General features: G+C 55.9%; 1 protein-coding gene across 2 annotated transcripts in view; it reads left to right on the top strand.

The window, feature by feature from the left end:
- Positions 1 to 992: 992 nt before the first annotated feature.
- Positions 993 to 26,870, top strand: part of NR5A1 (nuclear receptor subfamily 5 group A member 1) — a 63,467-nt gene continuing 37,589 nt past the window's right edge. The window contains exons 1-4 of one of the 2 annotated variants that reach the window (XM_074973686.1): positions 993 to 1,102; positions 9,088 to 9,206; positions 12,792 to 12,933; positions 18,818 to 19,462. In XM_074973686.1, coding sequence (XP_074829787.1) covers positions 9,105 to 9,206; positions 12,792 to 12,933; positions 18,818 to 19,462 — 889 coding nt within the window. In that variant the 5' untranslated portion in view covers positions 993 to 1,102; positions 9,088 to 9,104. Of the gene's footprint in view, positions 1,103 to 8,878; positions 9,207 to 12,791; positions 12,934 to 18,817; positions 19,463 to 26,870 lie in introns of those variants that run through there. The other variant, XM_074973684.1, reaches the window with a different exon arrangement.

The raw sequence follows: 26,870 nt of genomic DNA, 5'->3' as shown, positions 1-26,870 counted from the left end.
TCACACAATGCACAGTCAACCTGTGGAACTCCTTGCCAGGGGCTGTTGTGAAGGCCAAAAATATAACTGGGTTCAAAAAAGTAGTAGATAAGTTCATGCAGGGTAGGTCCATCAGTGGGACACAACCCCAAGCTCTGGATGTCCCTAGCCTCTGTTTGCCAGTATCTGGGACTGGATGACAGGGGATAGATCACTCGATAATTGTTCTGTTCTGTTCATTCTCTCTGGGGCATCTGGCACCAGCCACTGTTGGGAGACAGGATCCTGGGCTGGATGGACCCCTATGGCCGTTCTTATGAGCTTGGATGATGAGCTGTGAAGTGCTTCGTTAAGCTCTGGAGCCCTTGAGTCCCCCAAGCCAGACTGGTTTGGACTCTGTGACCCTAGTGGCACAACTCCGTGAACCCTAGGTTTCCAATCCCAGGAATGGCACTGCCTGATGGAAAGGAGGGAGTCTCTTCCCAGGGGCCCCTGAGTTGTCCCAGGTCCCTTGGCCTGTATGGGAAGGGTAGGTGCACAATCCCCCATTCTTTTATATCTCAGGGCAGGAGAGGGGACCAAAAAGCCCAACCCTGTGCTTGAGCGGGGCTGTAAATCCGCCTGGTTCCATTCCCCTCCCTTGTGTTTTAATGAACTCCTTCTCCCCTCCCTGGCTCGTTTGTGTCCATCCCATCCCTCCCTTTGCATGTTTCTTCTCCCTCTTGCTTTATCTATGGCAAAGGTCCCACTTATCTCCACTCCGTCACTTTCTAATGCTAGTTTATGAGCAGGGTTTTGTATCTTAATTATTTTTTAGCGCAGTCACGTGGCCACAGAAGCCAATGAGGCAACTAGTTTGGCCCCGTCTTCCCCAAGCCTAGCCCCCAGCGGGGAGGAGATTGGCTGGGCCTCCAGCACAAGACGGTGTGTGCGTGTGCATGTTTAAATACCCACGCAAGAGACAGAGGGCCTGCAAATCAGCCCCGTCCCCGGCCGTGTGGGACAGTCCATCTGAACCATTAAAGCCAAGGCGCGTTGGTCTGGAGTTTCGCTTTGGAGGTGCTAACGAGAGCGCCGACTCGCCCGCCTGCCCCAGCCTGACAAGCAGAGAGCTGCCTTCTGAGTGAGTATTTCACAGCAGAGATAATCAAGGTCATTTCAATCATTGCACTTTTAAATCCTCCAGCGCTGTCTTGGCTCCTGCCTGGGGGTGAAACAGGCTGAGCCACTTGCTCTCGGGGCTGGCCAGGACTCTGCAGGGTCTGGCGCGCAATGCCGCACCAGCGCAGCCCTCTGCTTGGGCGTTGGTCCCTGTCTAACTCTGGGCGTTTGCTGTCTGGGCTGAGAGGGAGGCTCCGGTGGTGCCTTGGGAAGGGAGGCTGAAGCTGCATCTCCCCTTTTCGGTTTCCGGTTATTGGAATAAAAACTTTGGAATCAGTTGCTGTTGTGAATTCCCACTAACACTTGGCCCAGGCCCCGCAGTGTGGAGCTGGGACAGCTTGTGCCATTGTACGGCACACACCTTGCTGCTTCCCAAAGTGCTGAACCCCCCCACCCCTCCAGGTGCTTCACTTGTTTAAGGATTGGTGCTGCCTCAGTCCCAGGGAACTTGGGGTAATGGGCCCAGGAGAGCTGCCGGTCTCCACACCTGGCCCAAGCCACCTCCAGGGAATGCTGAGGCTTGAGCCACTTTTTCACTTTAATACAAATTGTTTCCCAAACTTTCCTCACAACCAACACACAAGGGGGGGGGGGGTGGCTTTGTACTGCTCCAGGGAGCTCTGAACTCCTGCTCTCCAGCTGGGCACCCAACATGAGAGAGTCCTTATGAAACAGGATCTAAATACCCAACAATTACTTCCGGGGAGATCCCTCACGAGGGCCGTTCTCATTATTACCACTATCTTAGTTTAAGCCCAGAGGATGTGCTAGGATGAGGTGTATTTTTCCTCCCACAGACAGACACACCAGTGTGGAAATTCACCGTCTGGGGTACAGCTTATTGTTAATGTACGTGGCACCTCAGCCCACGGAAAAGTTTCCCTACAGCCATGCTGGCTGTGTGGCAGTTTGGCAGCAGGAAGATGGGTTAACTGGTGAGGGGCAAGGCTGCAGGATGTGTGTCAAGCAGGGAAATATGTCTACCCCCTGGGAACAGGTGCAGAGAAGAGCTACTCGGCTGATCAGGGGTTGGAGGAGAGGAGACTGGAACAGCGCAGCTTGTTTAGTCTCGCCAAAAGACAGCCCAGAGGGGAGCTGACTGCGCTCGATAAATACACGAGGGGTAAACACCAGGGAGGGTGAAGAGCCATTGAAGCTAAAGGACAGGGTTGGCACAAGAACAAATGCAGCTAAACTGGCCATGAATTCAGGCTGGAAACTAACAGGCGGTTTCTAACCCTCAGAGGGGTGAGGTTCTGGAACAGCCTCCCAGCGGGAGCCGGGGGGTAAAGCACTGAATTAATTTTGGAGAGAGCTGGACACGTCTGGATGTGATTGGATGTTGGGGTTGCTTGTGAGGTAGGGGAGCAAATGTCCTTCCTGCTGCCCCTTCAGTGGTGTCATCTCTAGGTTTGGGGAGAGTGAAAGGTACAAACAGAGCCTGCAAAAGCCTCCGAGGCTGGGGAAGAGGTTAGAGTTAGTCGTTTAAAACTCCTCAGTGCTGAGAGCAACTGACCCAGGGAAGATTCCTCAGGCCAAGCCGTCCAGAGGACTAGTACATCCGGGCAATGGCAGAACACGCTTGCCAGATGTGGTCTTCAAGGACTCGGTGCTTAAGGAGCACAGAAGAGATCTGCTTTATTTGGTGTCTGGGTCCAGCTGGCTGTGCATAACAAGAGCTTCCCAGCACCCTGCCCAGGCTCTCTGTCTGGGAAGCTCAGCCCTTAAAGTCACAGTCCCCATTACCACACATGGCTCTGCTCTGCCAGCATGCTTCAAGGGGTTACAGGCATGGGTGGGAGACCCTCCCTGGACTTCCCAGCTCAGACTGCCACCAACTTAGCAGCAGGTGTGCATTTGCAAAGAGCCATCAGCTGGTTCCAGCTTTTATTCCCCAGGCTGACGTAAGGCCAGAGTACTAGAGCAGAGGGGCCTATGGCCCCATTACCAATCAGCTGACTGCGTAGCATACAGAAATCCTTCCCTTCAGTAGTATACTGTCTAATTTCCCCTCGGGCTCTTGGTTAGGGTGCAATACATGCAGGAGACAGCAATAGTCTTTGGCTCCCAGTTGCTTTCAGTCCTTGCCATTTTGGATCATTTCCCCCACCAAACTTGAGGCTGTGATTGCCTCTTCTATTCTTTGTGAGACAATGATTCTTTGGTACAGCTCCACCCCCTGCCCTGCTCTTCAGGCACCCAGCTACTTCCCTGAGATCCTTGGGAGGAACATGATAGTGAATGACGGGGCTGCTGAGCTTTCAAGGGGAGTTTTCCTTCCTCTAACAATAGCCAAAGCACTGCTGTTCTGCACCGAGGGCTGATTTGCAGCTATTATTAGAGACGAGGCTCTTGTAATGGTGTGTTTGAATGAAGTGATCCTACCCTGCTGGAGTCTATTTCCTGTTCGCTGCACAACCCACTGGGAGTGCAGCTTCCACCCCCATGCGAAAGCTCAGCAAGCTGGAGCCCTCTGCTTGGGCCGCGTGTGCGGAAGGCTGAGGCTGCTACCTTAGGAGGAGACCGCCGTGCGTCAGGGGGGCAGAGCCCCAGACATGCTGGGCCCCAGCAGAACTTTGTGAGGAGCGACAGGAGTTTTGCTTGCAGGGGGCTGGCTAGTGGCTTTTGTTCCCAGGAGATTCGCACCCCTGCAATTTCACTGTGGGCTCCAGAACTCAGAACCAGCCCAGAACCCCCTTCCGGGAGCTATGGGCGGGAAGAGGTGCACCTAAAATGGAGCACAAGCCTCGGGCTGCAAGCTCTGCACACCTTCCTGGGCCCTTGAGGCCAAAGCCAGCCCTTGTGCACATCCATGCAACTCCATTGGCTTCTACAGGCTGCGAGCATCATGTTCCCAGCACCTTGGAGGGAGCAGAACTGGGCCCTGGCAGGGGTGACTGGGAGTTGTAACAAGTTCTGCTTTGTTTGGGGGGTACCTGAATGCTTTGCACCACTGGAGCCGTGTCGTGCTGCCGGTGTGTTTAGATCTGCTCCTCGACTTAGAATCAGTTTGATGTCAGGGCCAGGTATCAACCCCTCTCACTGAAATGCTACCCCAAGGCAGTCGTTCTCCCCATTCAGGTGCTAGGCGGCAGGGCACTGCACTGCACTCGAGGGGTGAATTTCTGGAGCAATGGTAGCAGAGCAGTTGCTTTTGCAATGGGCCCGTGTCTCTCTCACATGCTTTGCAACCTTGTTGCTATGGAGGGTTTCCTGAGGAGTGTGAGTCAGGACTGGATTTGGCCCCATGGCACAAGTTAATGCTCTGCACACTGAAGATGAAGTGTCTGTCACAGCCCAGATAGTGCATACCCAGGGGAAGTAAAGTACCAAGCTACAGGTGGGAAGATAAAATAAGTAGCTCCCCTAGGCTGCACCAGTCATGGGAGCAAGACAGAACGCTGGGCGTGCACTGGGATTTTGTGAAGGGAATTGCAGTTTGCTCAGGCCCATGCCTTGTGTGCAGACACTCCTATAATCCTGTGATGTGCTTCTCTTTGTAACATCAGTGCTGGCCACTGCCCAGTGTGGCTGCTACAGAGGGGTTTAGCTGTGACATTATTTATTAGGCCTCTTGTGTATATGTGAGGGGCGTGGGAATATATATATGTGTGTGTGTGTGTGTGTGTGTGTGTGAGAGAGAGAGAGAGTGAGGGTGGTAGGACAGTGTGTGTGGGGATTGTGTGTGAGAGTTGGGGTGGGATAGTTAATGTGTGTGGGGGTGGGATAGTGTGTGTGAGAGTGAGGGAGGGTGGTGCGATAGTTGTTTGTGGGGGAATTGTGCGGAGGGTGAGGGGTGTGTGTGTGTGTGTGTGATGGAGGTTGGATAGTGTGTGTGGGGTGGAATAGTCTTTCTGGGTGTTAGTGAGGGCAGTGGGATGTGGCAGGAGCCTTGATTTCTGTTCTCAGATGGAACATGACAGGTGCCTGTGTGCGGGGTTCATACCTGCCTGCAAGCAGCAAACTTCCATTAACAGAACAAACCCCCTCGATCAGTAGAAAATGTACGGTGCACATTAGTGCGTTCCCCAGTAAGCTGCGCTTTGATGTCACTGCCATGAAATGTTTCATTAGGTGTCTCTAAACTAAGTGAAGCCATGAATTAAATCCCAGCATTGAGTAACTGCCCTCAGCTGAGGGGTCAGGTCCCCATTTGCATTAGTTACTGCACGCGGGGCATGGGCCCTGCTCCTAGAGTTGTGTCGATCAGTAGCGCCGTTATTAGTTTTCCCTAGCGAAGGGTGCAAATGTTGTAATGTACACAGCACTCCAGCAGCACCCTTCACCTGAGGATCTCAAAGCACCGGCCAGCCCGGATTTCCCTACGGACGGATTAATGGCAGTTCCCCGGTGAAGTCAGGGGGTGATGGGTGAAATTGCCTGCCCAAGGTCCCAGGGCAAGGTGGGCAGCAGGGTAGAACAGAGCTCAGGAGTCTGCCCTGAGCCTGCACCTCGTCTTCAGTGGTGCTGGAGCTGTCAGGGGGGAGATGGAGATTCAATTCTCGGGTTGTGGATTTGAGTAACTAGAACTGGGTTCTGGGGCTGGGCCCCAGCAAGCATAAAACCAGCAGCAAAAGGCCCCTCTCTTGGGAAGGAGGCAAAGCTTCCTACCATCAAGACAATAGCGACCATTAAAAGGATTTCTACAGCCCTGCAAGGGAATGAGAAGCCAGTAAATACACTGAGAACAGGCCCAGCTGCTTTTGGAGAGGCGGATGAATTCTGGTCATCTCTGGGCCTGCTCCGGCTTCAGGGATTGAACTACAGTTCATGCCATAGGCATGGTCTGTCCCGGATCTCCTAGGCCTGGGTTGTGCCTGACGTCTGCTCCCCTCGGCGTCTGCAGGTTCATCCCACATCCCCTTTTCCCGTGTTTACGGCGCCTTGGAAGAGACTTGGAAACAGTAGCACCTCCCGTCTTTCCGTGATGTGTTAAACCCATGCTCCACTTGAAGGTAGCCGCAGGCAAACTGGGCGAAGCCTTCTTTCTGGTAGCCGTTACCAGGGCTGAGGCTGGCAGGGCCTGCTGGATGGAGGAGGGTGGCTAAATACAAACCTCTGAGAACCAGGAGGGCCAAAGCTGAGGAAATGACTGCCAGCCCCCACCTTAACTCTGCCCCTGTGCTGTAGGCCAGCCCTCTGCTAGGACTCCCCAGGCCAGTGCAATGGAGAGGCCTCAGGGCCGCTGCAGAGTCTGAGCGGGCTGTGGCAGTGTTTGACTCGGGGAAGCGCGCTCCCCTTCCCCAGCCACCTGGGCAGACCAGGGCCAGCTTCCCCAGGTGGCAGCCTCCTGGCAGCTCTCAGAGGACAGCTGTTTTTACGGCTCTTTTATACCTTCCTGGAGCGCCGCGCGCCAGGGCCCATGTAATAATTCCCTCTGCTCCCAGGCTCCCTCCAGGCAACTTTCAAACCCAGGTTCTTAGCTGGCTAAATACGGGGGGGGCAGGGGCGGGGCTAGCCCATTAGGGGCCCTGAGCAGGAATATTTGCCCCCCATACACACACACACACAATAAAAAGCGAACGGGGGCCCCTTGAGCAGCTCCTGGCCTACGCGATTAGCTGCTTATGCCCAGGGCCGGCTCTTTCGGGGTCCAAGCGCAGCCCTGACCCCAGTGAGCAAAGGCAGGGTCTGGTCCGCAGTCAGTGGGCACGGGGCTGGGCGGGGGGAAGGTGGGGGGGGCTGAATTACCCCCACTGGCCAACGGGCGCCCAACCCCTTGCAGGACAGCTCTTGGAGCAAAGCGGGGGTCCGCGTCCCGGGGCCGTGGGGAGTCCCCAATGAGCCTGCCAGGAGCCGCGCTCTTCCGGGGAGGTGCTGAGCTCCCCCGCATCCCCACGGCCTTGGGCGGCGGGTCAGGGCGCTCACCGCTGCTCTGGGCCGGGCGCGGGGTGGGTTTCCATGGTCCGTGTGTGGCTCTGCCCCTGGGCTTTGCCCTGGCGGGGAGCTGAGGAGCCCCGCTCCCGGGAAGCTGGACTCTTGCGTGGGTCCCCCCGGCGCCCCGAAGACGGTGCCAACAGAGACACCCCCGGGATCCCGAGGAGCCTCGCAGCCGGTGCCAGAGGGGGGCTGGGCTGCGGAGCTGGGGCAGGGAAAGCCCAGTGCCCCGCAGGGGCCGGGGAGCAGCCGCTGCCTCGGCCGGGGGTTTCCGGGGGTGCCTGCGATGCAGCCCCCTGGCCCGTGCGCTCCCGGGCTCGGCCTGGGCCGGGGTTGCCAGGACCCGCCTGTTGCAAGGCTCCTGCAGCGGGAGAGTCAATGAACCCGGAGGACCCAGCCCGGCCGGCTCCCCCCAGCCAGCTCGGGACCCCCGCGGTGCGGGCGAGTCCCAGGCTGACCCGGGGAGAACGGGCGCAGACGGCCCCCGCGCGGCACGAGGGAGAGCGGGACCTTTGAGGGCGCTGCCCCCTGGTCCCGGGTTACGAACGGGCTGGGGCGGGGGGCGGGTGGGGGCGGTTGCTCTGAGCCCGCGGAGCTGAGCGCCGACATCTGGGCACCCGGAGACGGGACCCACCTCCCCTCGGTGCTCAAAGGCCGGCGGTGCCCGAGCCACGGTCTAGTGCGGGGCACGCTGGGGCCCGGGGCCGTTCCGATCCGTGCCGGGTCAGAGCCGGGGGTAGCGCAGGAGCTCTGGGCTGGGCCGGGCTGCGCTCGCCGGATGATTGCGGGGCTAAGGGACGCTCTAGTGGTCGCCGAGGCGCTGGGACGGGCCGGGTCCCTGCAGGGCACTGCCCCGGGCACGGGTCAGAGCCTGCAGCGACCGATGAGCCGGCCCGGGCGGGGCGCTTGCCCCCTGCGCTCCTGTCTCCCGGCGCGGGGCAAGCCCCGGTGGCTGCAGGGGCCAAGGGGCGGCCCTGCCCTGCGCTCTCTGCCTGCCAGGCCACTGCAGAGGGCAGCCAAGGGTCCGAGTCACCCGGGAGAGGCCATCGCGCCGGTGGCCCTGTGTGCGCCCCTGTGCCCTTCCCCGCCGCTCCGGGACAGCTCCAGGCTCCCCAGAGAGCCGGACAAGGCCTCGGGCTGGCGGGCTCAGAGGCCCTGGGCCCCCGGGGCAGGGATGGAGAGGGGGTGGCGCTGGGACCCCTGCAGGGCCCGGGGCCCGCTCTGCGCCATGGCCCGGTACTGGGGGTGCCGTCGGTGCAGAGAGCTGAGCTCCCGCCGGCGCTTGGGGCAAAGTGGAGCCGCCGAGGTGGGGCCGGGCTCGGGCTGCCCAGCGGCAGCTCCCGCGGGCGGGCTCGGTGGTGACAGAAGCCCGGAGGTGCCCGCGGTTCGCCCTGCAGCCGAGGCGCGTCCCGGCCCGGGGGGAAGCCAGCGGCGGGGAGCAGGGACAGACCGAGCCATGACCTGTCCCCTGCCCTCACTCGCCTCGGGTCTAGGATTGTCCCGGACGGCTGCAGGGACTCGCGCGTAGCTCCTGAGTGCGCCCGGCCAGCGGGACCCCGAGCCCGGAGCTAGGGACGGGCGGTTTCCCTCTCAGCCCCGGGCCTGTCCCCGGCCGGGAGTTCCTCGGGGCAGGGCGCAGCCAGAGCCAAGACCCCTCGGAATCCCGGCCCGCTCCCGGGCACAGCGCCCGGCCCCGGCTCCCCGGGGGCAGCCCCCGGCCCCTGGCACCCCAGCCCCGCGCCGAGAGCGGGAAAGCCGAGGGTGGCACCACTCTCCGGCCCTGCCCTCCAGGTCCCTTCCCCCGCCCCCGCCCTGTTCCCAACCCCCCGCGGCTGGCTGCGGCCCCCCCACAGGCGGGCTTGCCGCCCCTCGGGGGTGGTCACTTCCCCGCACCAGCCTGGATCTGCAGCCTCAGGCGCTATAAAGGGTCCACCCGCAGCACCCACCACCTGCCTGTCACGCTCCGCAGCGCCCCGCGCTCCGCTCCGCGCCACCCCGCCGGGCCGGCCCAGGGGCTGCCGGGCTTCTCCCCACGGCTCCTCCCGCGCTGACCCGGTTTCGTTCCCGCAGGCGGGCCGCTGGAGGTGATGGACTATACCTATGATGAGGACCTGGATGAGCTGTGTCCTGTCTGCGGGGACAAGGTCTCCGGATACCACTACGGGCTGCTCACCTGTGAAAGCTGCAAGGTAGGAAACCGCCCAGCCGGGGGCCGGGCACGAGGCCCTGTTGCTATCGATAAGGGACCAGGAGGAACTGTCCCGATCGCCCCTTCCAGGCGGGCTTGGCTCCAGTCCCCTCGCTCCGCCGCGAGCTGGGGAGGCTCGCCCTGAAAGGGGCCCCTAGCAGCCGGCTCCAGCCAAACGCGGGCGGGGGCACGGCGGGCACCCCGGCCGCTCCAGGGTTTCGTTGGCAGGAGTTAGGAATTGATCAGCAAGGCCAGGAAATCGTTGTGCTCTAATTCCACGCGCTGCAGCGCTCGCCAGGGCCGTCTGGTTGGGGGTTTTAACACGCAAAATGTGCCTGGCGAATAAATTATGGGGGGGGTGTTCATTTGCCTGGGGAAGCCCCGATTCCCCCCTGCCGGTGCCCAAGCTCGATTTTAGCCGGGAGCGCGGAATTTAACAAATATCGTTTCCCATAAAATCCTGGACGAAGCGCCCGGCGGTTTTGAAGCGTGCGACGCTTTGCGCTTGTAAAGGCTGAAGCTGCACGTGAATTTCAGCGAAGGGGCTGCCCCTCTCTGGGAGCGACTCCGCGGAGACAGGCGTGGGGGTAGCTGTGCTCCTGAAAGGGCACTTGCATTTTCATCATAATAAATGCAAAGCCCGCAGTCCAGCGCCCGCGAGGGACAGGCTGCATTTGGAACCTGCCGGCGTTGACACGGCAAATCGGGGAAATGTGGCCACGCACATAACTATAAAGGATAATTAAGGAACTAAAATAATTTCTGTTCTTGGAGTAGAAATTAACGGGGTTAGTCTCCAGGGCAAACCCAGACTGCCCGTGGGGAAGTATTTCAATCATGACGCTTTGCTTCCGAGCGTCGGAGAGCTGCCGGCTTCTGTTCCCCGATTTATTTAGTGTTTCTGTTACTGGCCCTGGTTAACGTGCCGGGGGGAGTCGGGGGGCGCAAGGGGGGTTTATTCAACAAAATCCGAGCCCCGCGCCCGCATATCGAAGATACCCGAAGTCCAGAGTAATCTGATTGTTGTTTGCATACAAGACAAGGTCCGGGGCAGGTTTCGCTACCTGCCATTTAATTTGTTAAAACGAAACTGCAGCCGCTGCTGGTCCCCTGGCTGCCCTGCTGCCTTCCCGGAATATTGTGCAGGAACTCGGGCATCCAGGGCCGGCGTGTAGCTCCGGAGCGGCTAGAATCATTTCCCTCCGTGTTTAGACACCCGCATTTCCCCGAGTAATTTAAAAGTTCGTTGAGTTTAAACGGCGCGAGCGAGTCGCCGGGCTCGAGTGCTCGGTGTATCTGTCTTTTATTTTCCGTTCGACTCTTCGGCTCCTCAGGACAAAGCAAAATAGACTTTTAGGCTCTTTAGGTTTTTTTTAAATAGCTCTTTAGAAGAAATATCAATTTTATATCAACCAAAATAAATTCAGTCAAATGGTTCAGGGATTTTTTATTTTTTAGTTTAAAAACGCTAACCCTACGTTAGCCCCCTCAGGGCTGCGGGTGAGTTTATTTCGCGGTCGGGTGGGCGCACCGTCGCCTGCACCAGGAATGTGCACGGCGGAATACACCGAGCCCGGTAACGTGGCTTGCTGCAGAATGGAAGAGAATTGGCTGCGGCCCTGCGCCCTGCCAGGGGCACCGCTCGGTGCTGGCCGCGGCGGGGAACGGGGCCGCACCGCGGCGGGCGGGCTGCCTGGGGAGCTACCGCCGGCGCTTGGGGGGCATCGAGTGAGAGCGGAGCGCGCTGTATTTCTGGGGTATCCTGTTCAAATTCCCGCGCAGTCGAGCTGCAGCGCAGGTGACCGGCGCTTTAGAAGTGCCGGAGACAGAGAGAAAATCGCGGAACCAAATCCCCAGGTGACTAGAAAGCGAAGCGAAGAGAAGCCGACTCGTGCAGTTTTGTGGTTACTGCAGGGCTGATGCTGGGTGCGGAGAGGCAGTACCGGGGGCGCTGACCGCGGGTCCAGGCCCCTCTGGAAGGAAAGCGGCTCCGCTGACCTCGGGAGGCGTTTTCCTTCCCCCTTTAATTCCCATCAGCTGCTTGTATGTGCCCGGCCTGATGGTGCAATCGGGTGAAATGGGAGGGTCTCCCAGGCAATGGGACATTTATCTTTTGCAGATTGGAGACCGGCCGCTACCTGTAGCTCTGGTTTAAGGGGTCGGCGGGGGACAGGGAGAGAGGGGCCGGGTCTTTCCCATAGCACAGCCTGCCTGGGCTGGGAGGGATGGCAGAAGCTGGAAAGATCCTCCTTTAAATGCCGCGGATCAGCCAGCCCTTGGCTGTGTTTTATTTTCAGAGGCTTTGGACTGAGGGCAAAATCCGGCTCCTTAAAATCAGAGGTGGGAGCTCTCAAATTGCTTCTGAAGAATGTAAAACAGTCTCCTTGCTCTCAGCGGGGAGCATCGCCCCCCAGGCCCTATGCAGACCTATGCAGAGGGGACCCGGGCCTTTCATTCTGCCTGAGCCCCGGGTCCCCTCTGGGGCAAGCTAGCCGCACCGAGCGGAGGCCCTGGGGGCGAGCTGCGCTGCGCGGGGCTCCGGCCTGGCCTGCGGGCATCCTGCGCGGTGGTCTCTTCACCTGGGTCTTTCTGGGGCCCTTCTACGGGGCCACCTGAAGTGTCCCGGCATCCTCACTGCTCCCGCTGACCGGGGGGGTTTGGGGCAATGGTTGCCCAGGCCTTTGAAGGCATAAATCACGCCGTAGACACAGATTTGTATTCAAAGAGCAGGCCCCTTTCTAACCTCGGCTGTTAATGAAGATTGAGAGGCAGGCTGACTTGTGGATTCATCTTCTCCACAATTGCCCAAATGCGTTTAAAAAAGAAATCTACAAAAGGAAAGCAAGGGCCTCGTGGGCTTCCCCACCGGAGCCCGGGCATTTCCTAAGCGTTCAGCACGAGCTGCTGTCAATAGGTGTAATGAGCCTTGAGTACTTCGCTCATTTACACCAGCTGAGCATCTGGCCCATCCTATTTCTGCAGAGTCCTAAGCAGATGAAAAACATCAAATGTTTCCCGTGGTCTTGCAGTCAGATTCCCGGAGTTCAGAGCATGTCTGACTGAGAAGAGACACCTTCCCAGGGCAGGGGAGTTCAGACACTGGGGAAAGAAGCCAAGCCTGCAGCCTTTGTCTTTTAAAAACTTGAACGAAAATACATGACTTCTGGCTCTGCAGCTCCTGCCCGTGGCTGTTCGCTTTTCTGGCAATGGGCTTCCCCCCGGCGCTGCTCGCTGCCGTTAAATCAGCTCCGCGAATTTGTTCTTGCCGTTTTTTAAGTAATTTCCCCCAACTAGAATATAGGGGCCAAGAAAATAAAAGCCACCAGCGATGATGCACTGTTGGGCAACAGCAGAGCTGTCACCTAAGGTGCTATTTTAATTGATGTGTAGTGTCCCGCTCTCCCGAAGCCGCTTGTTCCCCTGCCCCGAGGACGGTGGGGCTGCAAAGAAATTCTCCAGGCACCTGTGTTAAACAGCAGGCCAGGGCAGGATCCTCCCTTCCCCGGGATGCCTGCTTCGCCCTGCTCAGACTGTAAATGCTGGCGTGGTAATGCCCCGCATTTCTGCCTTCTCTCGTTATCATCAGGGCTTTTTCAAGCGGACCGTGCAGAATAACAAGCACTACACCTGCACCGAAAGCCAGAACTGCAAAATCGACAAAACCCAGAGGAAGAGATGTCCCTACTGTCGCTTTCAGAAGTGCTTGACGGTGGGAATGAGACTAGAAGGTGAGAGCCCCGGTCTGCCACCTCCTGCACCTTAACTCTGTGTGCTCCAGGGGAAGAAGGGAGGGGTCGTCAGTGGTACGGCTGTGGTGTGAGCTGGGCCTGGTCCTGTGACATGTGGAGCACGGTCTTCTCCCATTGGGACTTGAGGGCAGCCCGTACACAGGATCAGGCCCAAAGCCAGCTACGACAGCTGCTTATAGCAAAAGAAATTATTTCTTCAGTGTGTTGGAATTGTGGTTCCTTCATTTCTTTTTATTTAAACATGATTTGGGTTGGGTCAGTGGATCTGTATCTTCCTGGGCAATATTTTAGGTTATGAGACCATCTGGCACAGCTGTGCCTGGGAATTAAGCAATGACCTCAGAATTAAAAACAGCCCTTGGTTCTCACTGTGGTATCATCATTCCAAGTAAACTCTCTGTTCAGGGCTAGATAGTTTTTTTTTTCTTCACCAGCCTCCAGGATACAGCATAGCCAACCCCTAGCATTCAAAAAACATGAGTCAGCCCCCCCAAAATCATGAGATTTTAAAAAAATAATAAATGTCGGGTTCTTTTGATTTGCCTTCTGGTTTTTCAGAATTTAGGGTTCACACTTTCAAGGCTTTCTTTGCGAGCTAAAGGGCTTGAAAATGTTCTGGTTTTTGGTTTTTTTGGTTTATTTTAAATGAAAGCCAAGATTCCCCTATTTTTGCATAATTCCCAGAGGCGAGGCTTTAAGGAGAACACTGAGTATCATGAGAATCAGGATAAAATGGCAGGATGCCACAGTGAGAATACAATTTTTCTTTTGCCACGTTCACTGTAACAGGAATTTCTCATTATACAAGGGGACCCATAGTAGCACAGGGGGTCTCTCACCAGATTGACATAGGGGCCATTCTAATGATGTCAGTCTTGATTTATGCTGGTGTGGCTGATAGCAGAATCAGGCCATATTGTTTTCTGTATTATGAGGTGTTTGACGTGGCACTTACCCACTGATGTTACAGAACTTCACACTGCACACAGGGCACAGGGCCAGGAAAAACCATTACAAACACCGGGTAACAAAAATGGGAAAAAAGGGACTAAATTTTACACCAAATCGAAAGATCTGGGCAGACAGTGCTGAGGCTAGTGGGGCATCTCTCACCTGTTCACGGCTGGGGGACTCAGTGCTCCATTCACATGGGGATTAAGGGCAAAGTGGGGGTTGAACATAAAGTACTGCTAATACCTGAATAGAAACTGAAATCCTTTCCCAAGCAGGGAGGAGGCAGAAGGCTTTGGAGGCTGAACAGTTAAGAGCAGGACACAACGTTTAATTGCAAAGGCAGCCAATGCAAACTCCCACTCCACTACATGGCATCAGCGCTGAGTGTCATTTCAAAAGCAGATCTGAGCCTTAGCCCTGGCTGAGACTGGAATATTCGTTACAAACAGGTCCTGAGCCAACTGTCCGGCTTACCCAGGGGCACGGCTCAATTTGTGCTAAGGCTTGCAAGGACTGAGCCCTGGCACCTCTGGGCTTGGCAGTTCAGAGATCTGGCACCTCTGGGCTTGCTGCATCAATCATGAAAATAAAAAAATTGCTTGAGCCCTGGTACCTCTTTCATTACAAATTTAAGCACTGCTCAGGGGCTTTGCTAAATCGCAGGGTCTGGCACTTTGTACCAGCACTCTGTCTTGTAACTGAGAACAGTTGGGCAATGGAACAAGACACAGGTAGGGCACGGTCGCCTTCGCTGGCAATCAGAACTCATACTCTGCTCCTGTGTGCGGTGAATGGGTGAGGGACACTGAAATCAGAGCCCCGAGTTCCCTGTTGGCAATGGAGTTGCACCCACCTGACTTCGAGGCGCTTCCCAGGCTTACAGCAGGGTTGAGTGTGGTCCTGTGTGTTTGTGGGCCTCAGAGGCAACACCGGGATATTTGCTGCCTGTCTGTTCAAAGCACCCTTTTCCCTGCCCTCTGAGCTGCTTGATGAAACTCTGCTGTAGCTTATCCACCAGGGATCACCTAGAGGAAAAATGACATCCCAGCTTGACTGTCTGTCTTTTGTAGTGAAAACTGGAGCTTACGTTTCCTTAGTTATTAGTATTTGCTGGGCAGAAAATCTGAACTGACACTTCTAAAGAGATCCGTCAACTCAATAGGACAAAAGCAAGTCTGAAATTATTGATTTTGGGGACAAGTATGATGTTGACATAGGCCTCTCTTGATGCTCAAGAAAGGAAATGACCGAGAAGTCTGGATTGTGTGCACAACACAATCTCAGCATATCCCAGACAAATCAGAATGCTCACCTGAGTGCTCTGCAATAGAGCGACAAGAGAAGCTGCTCAGCATTCACAGAGTACAGTGTGTTTTGTGCTGGTCACAGTTCAGCTTCAGATAATAATAGGTGTCACATACAGGCTTTCCCTCTAGAGTGACAGCACAACACGGTCCATGCAAATTCACCCTGGTGAGCATGTTTCAAAGAATTAAACGTGCAGCGGAGGGGCAGAAACACTGAGGTGTGCAGGCCAGGGGCAAGAGGGATGCAAAGATCCAGTGGAGAAGGCTCTTGCACCAATTGTGGAGTGATTACGTGAAGGGATGGCGAGGAGGCCTGTGCTAGGCCTGAGGGGGCAGAGAAGGCCTGTGATATGCGCCGGAACAAATCCAGGGAGAGTTTTAAAAAGAGGAAGAACAATTTCAAAGCAGATCCTGAAATGCATGGTGGGCGCGTGAGGGGAGGAGCTTCAGTGAGAAGGTGGGTGGTAACCTTGATCTGTCAGGAATATTCTCCACAGAGTACAGAATTAGTAACCAGGTCCTGATAGAGCTGGCTCTTTCTGCACTAACTCTGGAGAATAAAAGAGTAGCTGAGGCCACACTGAAGATGTGTCCGTCTAGAATGGAGATGGGTGAATTCACTTTGCCTAATTCTGACCCTTCTCCATGAGTTGGGAGGTTTACACGCTACTGCCCTACTTAATAGAGTGAAAAATATCATGGCACATACGGCGTCTCCTTATAGCAGCCTAGCTTTGATCCCTCGATCCTTCGCTCACGGCAAAGAGTTGAAGCTAATGCTGATTGTTTTAAGTTGCCGTGTGTATGTGAAAGAGAGTGAGTGTGTGTTAAACTACAGCCAAAAAGATTCATAAACTCAGATTGTGCTGAGAATCCAAGAAACAGTCTAAGTAGCTGCGAAAATCTCAGGCTCCATCATTTTTGTCTGCCCTTAGTTTGGAGACATCTGTACTTCCTGTTTCATTGTGTTCCTGGAGACATTTGAGTGAATACAGGATCCTTGCTTTTCTAACCAGTCCATCTGCCCTGCCCTCGGTTTCCCACCTGAGATCAGAATCTTGTGTTTGTGGCAGCCCAATAACACAGTTGGGATGCAGCAAGCAGCAAGGTGTTTATGATCCCGATGAATAGTTGGCACAGGGGAACGCATGAGAATCAAAGCACATCTTCTCTCTTAAGGTGCTTGTTTTTAAAGAAAAAAGGGTGCGTTCATTTCCCGCTTGTGAAAGATGCCACACCAAGTGCCCTGGGGCCTGCCCGCCTCTATTTATTTGACAACTCAGGTACAGCCCAGGTAGGAGCTGTGCAAACTTCTCTGCACACCCCACTGTGCCATAAGCCTGGGTGGCAGGAGTCATTTCCAAGGGTGTCTTCACGAGCCATTCTCTCCCAGTGGTACCGTGGCACCGGAGGTAGCAGTGACGTTACAGCTGACGAAGAGAGGGCTCCGGTGGGCATGAAAACCTGCTCTGAGCAGAGAGAAGCACCTGAACGCTCTCTGTGTACGGGGGCTTTTATGCCGTGTTAAGCTCTGGAAATGGGAACAAACCATTTTAGTGCAGACAAAGGATAAGTGTGGAAGGGGAGTTCGGTCTCTCTGGCTCATTCAGTGCTTGGCCTTTCTGTGGAGGCTGCCACCAAGGGCGCAGGTTAGTGCTGACCGTGGAGGTGGTTTTCACGTGTTCTCTGTGAGGAACTGGCCTAAGGCAGCCATATAATCTATGGCCCAGCCACTGGAAGGTAAATCAGGTGGGATCTCAAACAATGACGGAGAGGTGAAGTGTTCTGTATTCCACAGGCATTGTTGCCCTTAGCCAGCCAGCCCCCCAGAGAGGCTGTTTCCATGCAAATATCCCTAGGTACGAAGGAATGAGGGAGGAGAAATGGGAAGAAACTGGATTCTCTCTGGAGAGAGCATTCTCCATGGAGTGCGAGTGCCCCTTCAAGGAAAGTCTCTGCAAACATCTCCTGCCTCCTGGCTGGCTTTCAGTCCCTAATCAATGCTCCCCTGTTCCCAGCTAGTCTCTGAGAAACTCGGCCAGCACTGTGGTTTTGTTGTGCAGTGAAGGTTGCTAAAGGGGTTTCCGAGGCTGCAGTGAAAGGAAAGGTTAGTGAGAGGCCTTTTGCAGAAATAACGGCTGACGCACAAACACTTGATCTCTCCACTCAGAGTGGGGTGGCAAAGCTAGTTGCTTTCCCCGTTTGAACACATTTTCCATGGCTTCCCAAGCCCTGGGTTCATCAGCTGCCCAGCCTTCCTCACATCCGTCTGCGCAGATCTCCAACGCGGAGCTTTCAACTATTTGAGGCTCTTCCAAGAGTTTTTTTTTAAGGCAAAAACACTCTTGGGAATGGCCGCCGAGGAAAGTGAATGATCTTGTGAAGCAAAGAAGCACCTGTTTCCTAGAGCAGTGACACATTCTTGTGTTTCTTTTGGGGTCCAGAGAGAACATCTGTTTCTTGGAAAGGGGAGAGGTTCTAATGGGGGTGAGGAGCTTGTTGTAAAACTCCTTGGGCAAAGTTTTAAGCCATTTTTAATAACACACACACCGGGCCAGACCCACTGCTGGTGCAAATCAATATAGTCCAGTTGAAGTCAATGGAACTAGGCTGGTCTACACCAACTGTAGATCAGGCCAATATATTTTGGAGAGCTCTCCTGACCATTTGTCTTGCGTGTAATGGTGGTGTTGGAAGAGACTGACAGGAAGGAGTGCACAACTGGATCCAATTCAACAAAATCTCAGAGAAACTATTGTAACTCCCAGTCATTCCAAAATCACGAGTCAAGATCCAGCAAATTGTGAGGTTATGTTTAAAAATCTTGAGATTTTAAAAAACAATAACTTGGGGTTGTTTTTATTTGCCTCCTGACTTCACATTTTCAAGCTTTTCTCTGCAAGAATGAGCACTAGAAACTTAATTTGTTTTCCCTTTTTTTTTTAAATGAAAGATGAGATTCTCACATATTCACCTGACTCCAGGAGCTTGGGCTTTAAGAAAAGCATCAATATTGCAAGACTTGTGATAAAATAGTTAGACTGGGCAATGCTGCTGAGATATAGTTTTCTGCAAATTGAAACTCTTTGATTTGATGGCTAGTGAGTTGCAGTGCAGGGAGTGGCTGAAGATGGCCTTACTGCTGGGGCTATGCCTGCTGGGGGGCAGGTCTGCGACACTGATCTAGACCCCAGGAGAGAAGCAGCTCTGTCATGGAGGACGGGGCCTCAGGAAGTGTTCTCAACCTGATGCTTTTAGTGTTCCAGGGCCAGTGGGGTTATACTGCCTCACTAGGACAGCACCCCCTACTCGCTGCTCAGAGGCAGCATAACTGCCCCAGGACAGACTCTGCACCAGAAGCCCTGTGTCCCGATGCAGCCGTCCATCACTCCCGTGATGGAACGGTTGCAGGACAAGATGCATTGTTTCACCAAGAGGGTGTTTGGGTACTACCTGGCCTTTTCCCCTCCTCCTCACCACCCTCTTCCCCCCAGTCTATCTGGACAGAGCCCTCAGGGTTATTTGCCATGATCTTTTGGGGTGATAAGGCTCCCCTGGGCTCAGCTGAATTCCAAAGGCCCTTCTTTCTCTCTGCCCCACAGCTGTGCGTGCGGACCGGATGCGAGGAGGAAGAAATAAATTCGGCCCCATGTACAAGCGAGATCGTGCCTTAAAACAGCAGAAGAAAGCTCTGATACGCGCCAATGGCTTTAAGTTGGAGACTGTGCCTCAGATCGTGTCCCCAGTGCAAACTGACTACAACCTGTCCTCCACCATCCATGGCATCCATTCGGTGTCCAAGAGCCTGCCTCCCAACCCGGCCACTATGACGCCAGTCGACTACGACAGAAGTCCATATGGGACGCCATCCTTGGGAATGACTGTGCCAAGCCACGGGGCACTGTCCAGCTACCATTACCCCTCCTTTCCCAACCGCACCATCAAGTCAGAGTACCCTGACCACTACACAAATTCCCATGAGTCCATGGCCAGCTACATGTATCCAGATGCCTATCCCAACAGCGCCCCACCCGACATCCCAGAGGTCATTCTCAAGCTGCTGCAGCTGGAGCCTGACGAGCCCCAGGTCAAGGCGCGGATACTGGCTTGTCTGCAACAGGAGCAGGGCAAAGGCCGGCATGAGAAACTCAGCACCTTTGGCCTCATGTGCAAGATGGCAGACCAGACCCTCTTCTCCATTGTGGAGTGGGCACGGAGCTGCATCTTCTTTAAGGAGCTGGAGGTAGGTGGTTTGCTTGGCTGGTCACTCAAGGTTGGGGCCTGCAGGTGCGTTCCAAGAGGCAACCCTTGGGAATGAAATAGACAGGGCTGAAATTTGCCCAGCAGAGAGGGACCCTGCAGGCCCCTCACACCACTGAAGCCCTTAATAAGGGGCCAAACTAAAGGGTGTAACTGGTGCAGGGGGCCTGGTGTGACCCTCTGGGCTGGGAGGAATCCATCCTGTGGCATCTGGCTTCCACCAGTCTGTGCACAGAGCAGGACCCCGAGTCACTGGCCTGTGGCAGGTCCCCCCCACTCTTCCCGCACACTCCCGGGGGCACAAGGATGCTCAGACCTGGAGCTGGGCACAGGGAAGGCAAGAGAGGGGGAGACCTTAGCGTGAGAACCACAAAGCTGCCCCAATTTAACTGTTAAGTGTCTGGGCGAGGAGCCTGCAGGCTCAGCACTAATTCTCCTTAGAAGCCTCTGCCCAGGGGACAGGGCAGCTCAGAGCCCGGGCACTGGGAGACAGGAACTCCCAGCTCCCCAGTTCAGATCCCCCGCAGCCACCTCTCCTGGTGGCTGTGTGCTGGCCTGGCTGAAATGGGTTTAATGGGTCTTAGCCCAGTCCCTAATAGAGAGCTGCCTGCACCCCAGTGACACTAACTGGTGCCCTCACCGGCAGCCTTGGGCTCCAGACTGGGGGAATTTCCTGCCATAGCAGGGGTGGGAGGACATCACCTGGGCTTTGACCAGCTGCCCACACTGCTGTGCTTGCATAGACCAGAGTCTGGCGTGGGCCTGTCCAGCTGCCTCACGGCAGTGCAGTTGCTGCCACATGACCCCAGCCGGGGGTGGGTACCTCCCTGCATGAATCCCCAGCTGCTGCTGACCCAGATGTGGTATCTACAGGCTCTAGATCAGTGACACACCTCAGGGATTCAGGAGCCAAGTTAGCAATCAAAATTACCAGAAAGAGCCACAGATGGAGCTGCAACCAGCTTGCTCTTCAGCAGGTTGCTCCGACTCTAGTTCTCTGAAGTGGGAAGTGGACAGGATCTCTGCTGACCCCCAGAACCCTCCCACCCTGTCCCACCTTCCAGTCCCCCCTTCCATCCCACACACATTGCAGAGTCTGGGAGAGAGTCTGGTCTTCATGCAAATTACTGCTTTTTTCTTTAAAATAGCTGTGCTGCCTCTTCCTCTGGGCCAAACGTAAACCAAGCAGTTTATGTGCATCCCCTGGCATTACTGCATGTGGCCACAGATTTGTTTATGTAGGACCTACAGGAAGTATCACACTCAATTCCTTAAAAATTATTTAGTGCAGAAGGATTTCCCCCCTCCCAATAATAACTTGTTTGGAGTACAGGGGTGAGAGGAAGTGGTGGTGTCATCCCCAGAGGACTGTGCTGGATTTGAGTCAAATTCATCCCTGGTATGAATCTGCTGAAGTCAGTAAGGTTACAACAGGAATTAATTTGGCCCTTGAACAGCTGGATCTGTCTGGGGAGCCATGCTGATTCCCGTGTTTCACAGGAATTGAGGGTCATGGGGTCTAGTGATTTTTTTAAATTTTATTTAATTTTTTACAGCAGCAAGGAGTGAATAGGTTGTTTTCTGAAGCTTCCCCAGGCAGCAGGTGCTGCTTCCAGCCCAAGGGGGCAGGCCTAAGGCAAATCTGTGAGCTGGATCTGATTAAACTCTAGCAAAGCTCTGGGGATATTCGGGGGTGGGATTCTGGGGTGCATGTCGGTTCGGGGGTGTGGCTTTTGCTCTGAACCTGTTTGAACCTCAGAGAAGCATTCAGCGGCCAGAGCACAGGGAACCGCGGACTCCTGCTGGGAGTGTTCTAAAGACCGAACAGGGGCCGTTTTGGGAGGAGTCCCAGGACATTTGGACTCTAGGCAAAGTGAGGCAGTCGGCAGAGTGAGGTGCTGTAGGCACCTGTAGGCAGTGAAACTGGAGATCTGGCCTTAGCTCCCAGTCAGCGCCTGTCACCAAACCCCTGCAAAGCTCCGGCGCTGGGCCCTGTCCCGGAGCTGCAAATGAAAAGGAAAGGCGGCGACCTCTAGAGTAGCTCCCTCAACAGTGTCCCAACGGCATTATGAGCTTCCATGGCGACCCAGGGGACAGCCATGGCCATGACCATGCTTCGCTGGGGACAGCCAGCCCCAGAGTGGCTGTGGCCCACGGTTCTGCTCCTCTCCAGACCATCGCAGAAGCTGGGGTCTTTCGCACTCCGGCCCCCTCCTTGGGCCTCCAGAGCATGGCAGTGTGCTTCCCTGCTCGGAATAACCTCTCCCTGCCCAGAACAGTGCCAGGAAGTTGCATTGTGGAAGCATTTTTTGTTCATTTCAATCATATCAGTGTTCTGCTTGGATTCTGGGAACGGGGGATTGTTGTTTTGCAGGAGATATTGTAAACAGTGGCTTCAGCTTGCTGCTGCCTTGCTGGGTAGCCTTGTAATTCCATTGTCCGCATGGTTACACCATTCAGACATGGCTTTGCTCCATGTGAATACAAATCCATCAGCCCCTCTTCCCCCCAGAGTGACATGTGCTGTACAATAGCAATGCCAGGGCTTCACCTAGTCAGGACTCCGCCCGTGTGCCGGCCTGGTAAACAAGTGTCACACTGTGTAACAATGCAGCTAGAGGACGCAGTCCCTGGAAACTGGACTCCACAGATCTCCGGGTCTCCTCGTGCCAGGAACGCTAGTGCCAGGAATGCTAGGAGATGGGGATTGGTGGGCAGAGATTTAAACACAGATCAGTAGCTACCTGCTTTGGATAGGTTAGAGCGGGGCTGCGGTCCAGCAGTGCCGTTGGTAAGTAATTCAATCCTGTGGCCTGTGTAGTGCTTGGGAGAGCACAGGCCCCGCCCAACCCCAGATGTTCGAGCACGGCAAGCCTTGGGGCGGATTTTCTATCCTTTCAACATGAGCTGTAGGAACTTGGAGACTCCTGTTTTCCTTTGGCTGCATTTCCTTCCTCTGCTCGAGGCTGAGCGTGTGGTACTGGCAGCAGAAGCTGCTGTCAGCCCCCATCACTCCCTGGTAAAACCATCTGCAATCTGATGCTGTGCGTCCTGCGTGGTTAGTGCCGCCTTGACCTTATTTTGCTGATTTCAAGAATGCTGCAGGGCAGATTTCTTGTTTGCTGGGGCAAAGCTGTCACCACACTGGGGCCAGAGACTTCTTCACCCACTCTGGCTTGGGATAATTTAATGGCAGCAATAGGTTTGTGTGGCTAAGGAAAGAACATTAGTGAATGGATTGAGCAGGCAGTTCTCCTGGGGCCGTTTACAGTCTATGGTCATGACTGCTATTGGGCACAGGACCAGCAGGTGGAAGCAATATATAGAGACCACAGCACTCACGAAAGAAATACAGCCACCTCTGGGGTGGAACATGGCAGCCCTTCAGCAATGCAGAGCAACACTATACGACATTTTAGGTAGGAAAGGATGAATGTTGCTTCCTATGGAAGCTGCAAGGGGGAGTGTAAGAAAGTGGGGCTGTTTCTGGCCCTAACCCCTATGTGCTGTACTGGCAACACATAGAGGCTGCAAAGAAGACGGAGCAGGGAGATTTCTATTCCCCTGGGGCAGGAGCTGTGCAGGGTTGACGTGAGTAACTCTGTCTGCTCCTGCCCCCCTGATCCCTGCATGGGGGCAGCCGGGGGCGGAGGGTGCCCTGGGGGTACCACAGCCCTTAGGCAGCAGTAGGGAGGTGGCTGTTGCATGTGCCAGGGGCTGAAGTGGCCTTTGCAGAAAACCAGGTGACCTAAAGCTGCCTCCTCCCCCTGGGCTGGGCTGTCTGCGTCCTGTGCCCGAGCACTGATCTGCCTGCCAGAGCAGAACTGCCCGGGACGCTGGGGCTAGGATTATTGCTTATTTGTGTTGCAGCAGTTCTAGGGGCCTGTCAGGACCCAGAGCCCTGTTGGGCTACGGGCTCCATAAACCCAGGACAAAGCTCCAGCCCTGCCCTGAAGAGCTTCCTGTGCGGAAAGTGCCCTGGGCCACACCACATGACCACAAGCGATGGTGACCTTCTTGGACAGGCTGGGTGTTAAGGGGCGCTTTGTTCTCCGGGGCAAAGGGGGTGTCCAGTCTCAGCTGCTGCAGATCTGTGTTTCCACTGCGGTTCACCCGGCCTGCGCATTCTTCCCGCGGAGCCGGGGCTAGGCCCAAGCCTTGAGGGTTTCTTTCACAGCAGTGCTCAGCCGGTGGTTCTCTGCCTACTTTTCGCTGTAGCAGCAGGATGGTGCAGCAGCCCCAAGGATGCCCTTCTCCCTGCTCCCCACATCTGCCCGATGAAAGCCAATGGGTCGCCAAGGCGGTAGATGAACTCCTGCCAGCACAAACTTCACAGCGTTACACTAAGGCCACGAGCAGGGCTAAAAACACAGCCAGAGCAGTGCATGAATGGAACTGGGGCATTTAGGGACTCTCAGAATGGGGGATGCGGGCTGCCTTGGCCATCACAAAGGCAAGTGCTTTCTCAGACATGTTCCCAGCCAGTTTCTGTATTCCCGCGGAGGCATTTGCTGCCAGCTGCCGATGTCGCCCCGTTGACACGGGGTTCATGAGACGGTTCCTTCCTCTGCAGCGCGGTGTCACCCCTCCCCTGCAGCCTCCAGTGCTCTGGGCTCCCTGTTGCCTTTCCGTGGGCAGGTTTCAAGGCCGAGCTGCTGTCTTGTCCCCTGCTACTTCTGAAAAGCCCAGGGAAAGGGTGCGGGGTGTGCCGACACTGCCCCAAAGGAATGGGGCTGGGAAGGCTGCCAGCCTCCCAAAGCACCCCTGGTAGGCTGGTGCCCCAGATATGGGGGAAGCCAAGAGTGGAGACTTTTTAAGCTTCCGCTGCTGCTCCTTTGTGCGGGGGCTCGAGGAGCGAGCAGGGAGCCTCCCAGCAAAGGAACTTAGATGGTCCCTGTCTCTGTAGCATCTGAGCACCTCTCAGTCTTCGAATGGCTTTATCTTCAGAGCCCCCATGAGGCAGGGCAGGGCTGTTCTCCGCATTGTACAGGTGGGGAACTGAGGCATGGTGAGGCTAAGTGACTTGCCTAAGGTCACACTGGGAGCCTGTGGCAGAGCAGGGAATGGCCCCCAGGCCTCCAATGGCTAGTGCCCCACACCGTTCGGCTGCCAGGCAGCTGCTGTTCTCTGCACCCTCCTTACCCAGGACAGCACACATGGCTGTGGGCTCCCAGCATCGAGCAGGAGCCATGCGGGGCGAGTGCCCCTGGGCAGTGTCTGGGAGCGGGTGCTAAGCAGCCAGTTTATTTTCCGGGTGGCACATCATTCTCTTTGCCATCCACTCTACGGCCCCCGGGCCCTAAAGCCAGGCACCAGGCACCTGTGGTAAGAGAAGCAAATTCTAGGGAGCGTCAGGGCCTCTCGCACATGCTGTTCCCATGGGCCTGGTGTGTGTGCAGCGGGGAGCGGAGCACGCTTCTCAGATCTTTTCCACAGGCCACTTTGGGCATGGGCTGGACAGGAGGCTGCTCGGGCCAGTGCTGTGACCTGCAGGAGACAAACCCTGCCCCCCCAAACAGGCCAGCATGTACAAGGCATTCTGCAGGGAAAAGCCAGCCAGACCTCCCTGCTCTAGGACTCCCTCCTGGGAGCGTGGGGAGCTGCAGGAAGTGGGCTGGAGAGAAGTCAGCTCACTGTTGAGGAGGCCAGAGAGAACGGGCCTCACGGGGGGAGCTGGGGAATGGGATGGCTCGGGGATGGAGGGAGCCAAAGGGGGAAAGGAGCAGGTGTGTGGGGTGGAGCAGGGGCAGGGCAATGCTGATGTTGCTCCTAAGGCAGCGGGGGTTTGGGGGCTGGGATGGCTTTGTGTGTGAAGGCTGAGGGGCTGCGTTGCCTCAGGGTGGGGGGACCATTCTAGGCTGTTTCTAGGCTTCTGTGGCAGAGCAAGTGGCAGAAAACCTGGAAGTGGGGGTGCAAGCTAGAGAACTGAGCCTCTGTTGCTAGCGCCGACCGTCCCTCATGCCCTGCCTGGCGTTGCAGATGCGGCCGGGCTCTCGCCCTCCTGCCAGGCTGAGCGCTGTTGCCTGCAGTCACACGCTACTCGTGCACTCCTGTGGGGACAGCTCTCTGTCCAGAGCCCTCCCCGCATAGAGGGTAAGGCCCATCTCCCGGCCTGGCTGCAGGGCGGGCTCGCTCAGGGGCCTGGCTTCCTGGGCTACTGTCTGTTGAGCTTTCCCAGCTGGCGGCAGTCTGGCGGGCCTGGCCCAGCTGTGCTGGGATCTCAGCGAAGGATGGCTGGGTCAGAGCAGGGAGCCGCAGCCTAAGCGCGCCTGCGCATCTCTGATCCAAAGGAGGAAGACGATTCTGGGGCAAAGGGTCCCAGGGGCTGTCACCAGGCTCAGGGAAGAGCTGCTATTTAACAAACCGTTGACTTCATTTTGTTTTTCACTAGTAGTTCAAAGATAACTCCCAGAATGAGCGCACCACTGAGAAAGCAGCGGGTGAGGCCTAGCTGCCCCGGGGTAGGGACACATACGGGTGTGCTCGTCATCGACTCAAGGGGCCGTCTCTTTGTGACACCATCACAGCCATGGGAACTCCCAGCACCGGCTGGGATAGAGCTCAGGTCTCTGAGCTCCAGGGGAATCTCTGCTAGCCACTGAGGTGGTCTCCACGGCTCTCCCATTCACCTCTGCCTGCCCCGCCCCTCTGAGGTCTCGGAAGAGGATGGGAGATGCCTGTCCCTCCAGACCCAGCTGTATTAGCCTTTCATCAGCGGTGTGGGGCACGAGCCATTGGAGGCCTGGGTTCCATTCCCTGCTCTGTGACAGACTCCTTGTGTGACCCTGGGCAAGTCACTGAGCCAGTAGTCACTTTTGCGTGAAGCCAGGTGCCTCTCACCTGCTTTGTGAGGGACAACAGACCGTCCCTGTTCACGCGAACTGCCTTCTGGTTCCAGTACAGTTCTTTGTGCCAGTACAAAAGCTGGACTTTCAGGGTTGTTAATGGGGCTTCTGGAACAGTGCGTTGCCGCTGCAGGGAAAGGGGGTGCAGAGCTGAGGTCAGAGAGGAGTCTGCCCCCCCCCCCCCCCGGCTGTTAGTCCAGCACCTGATGCCAGCGCTGCATTTACTTGGAAAATAATTTTCAGAGGGGGGACACGTCTGCCTCCCCATCTATTACCAGCCCTGAACGCTGGTGATTTGGATGGTTTGTTTCCAGAGACCAGGGGCTTGTTTCCCAAGTAAATACACAGCAGGCTGCAGTTCCCAACCCAAGGTGGCTGGTGAGCAGCACGTTAACCCCAGCACTCCCCGGGAGAGAGGGTCAGAGAGTGCAGCTCCTGTCTACACACCAGCCCTTTCTTCCTTTTAGATCAGTCCCACAGTGGCTGCTAGTCATAAAGGGGAACGCTCTGTCTGTCTGTCTGCCTTTCTCCCAGACCGGCTCCCTTTCTA

The sequence above is a fragment of the Natator depressus genome, chromosome 16 (assembly GCF_965152275.1).
Source record: "Natator depressus isolate rNatDep1 chromosome 16, rNatDep2.hap1, whole genome shotgun sequence".
Classification (NCBI taxonomy): Eukaryota; Metazoa; Chordata; order Testudines; family Cheloniidae; genus Natator; species Natator depressus.
This window is presented reverse-complemented; position numbering and strand designations above follow the sequence as displayed.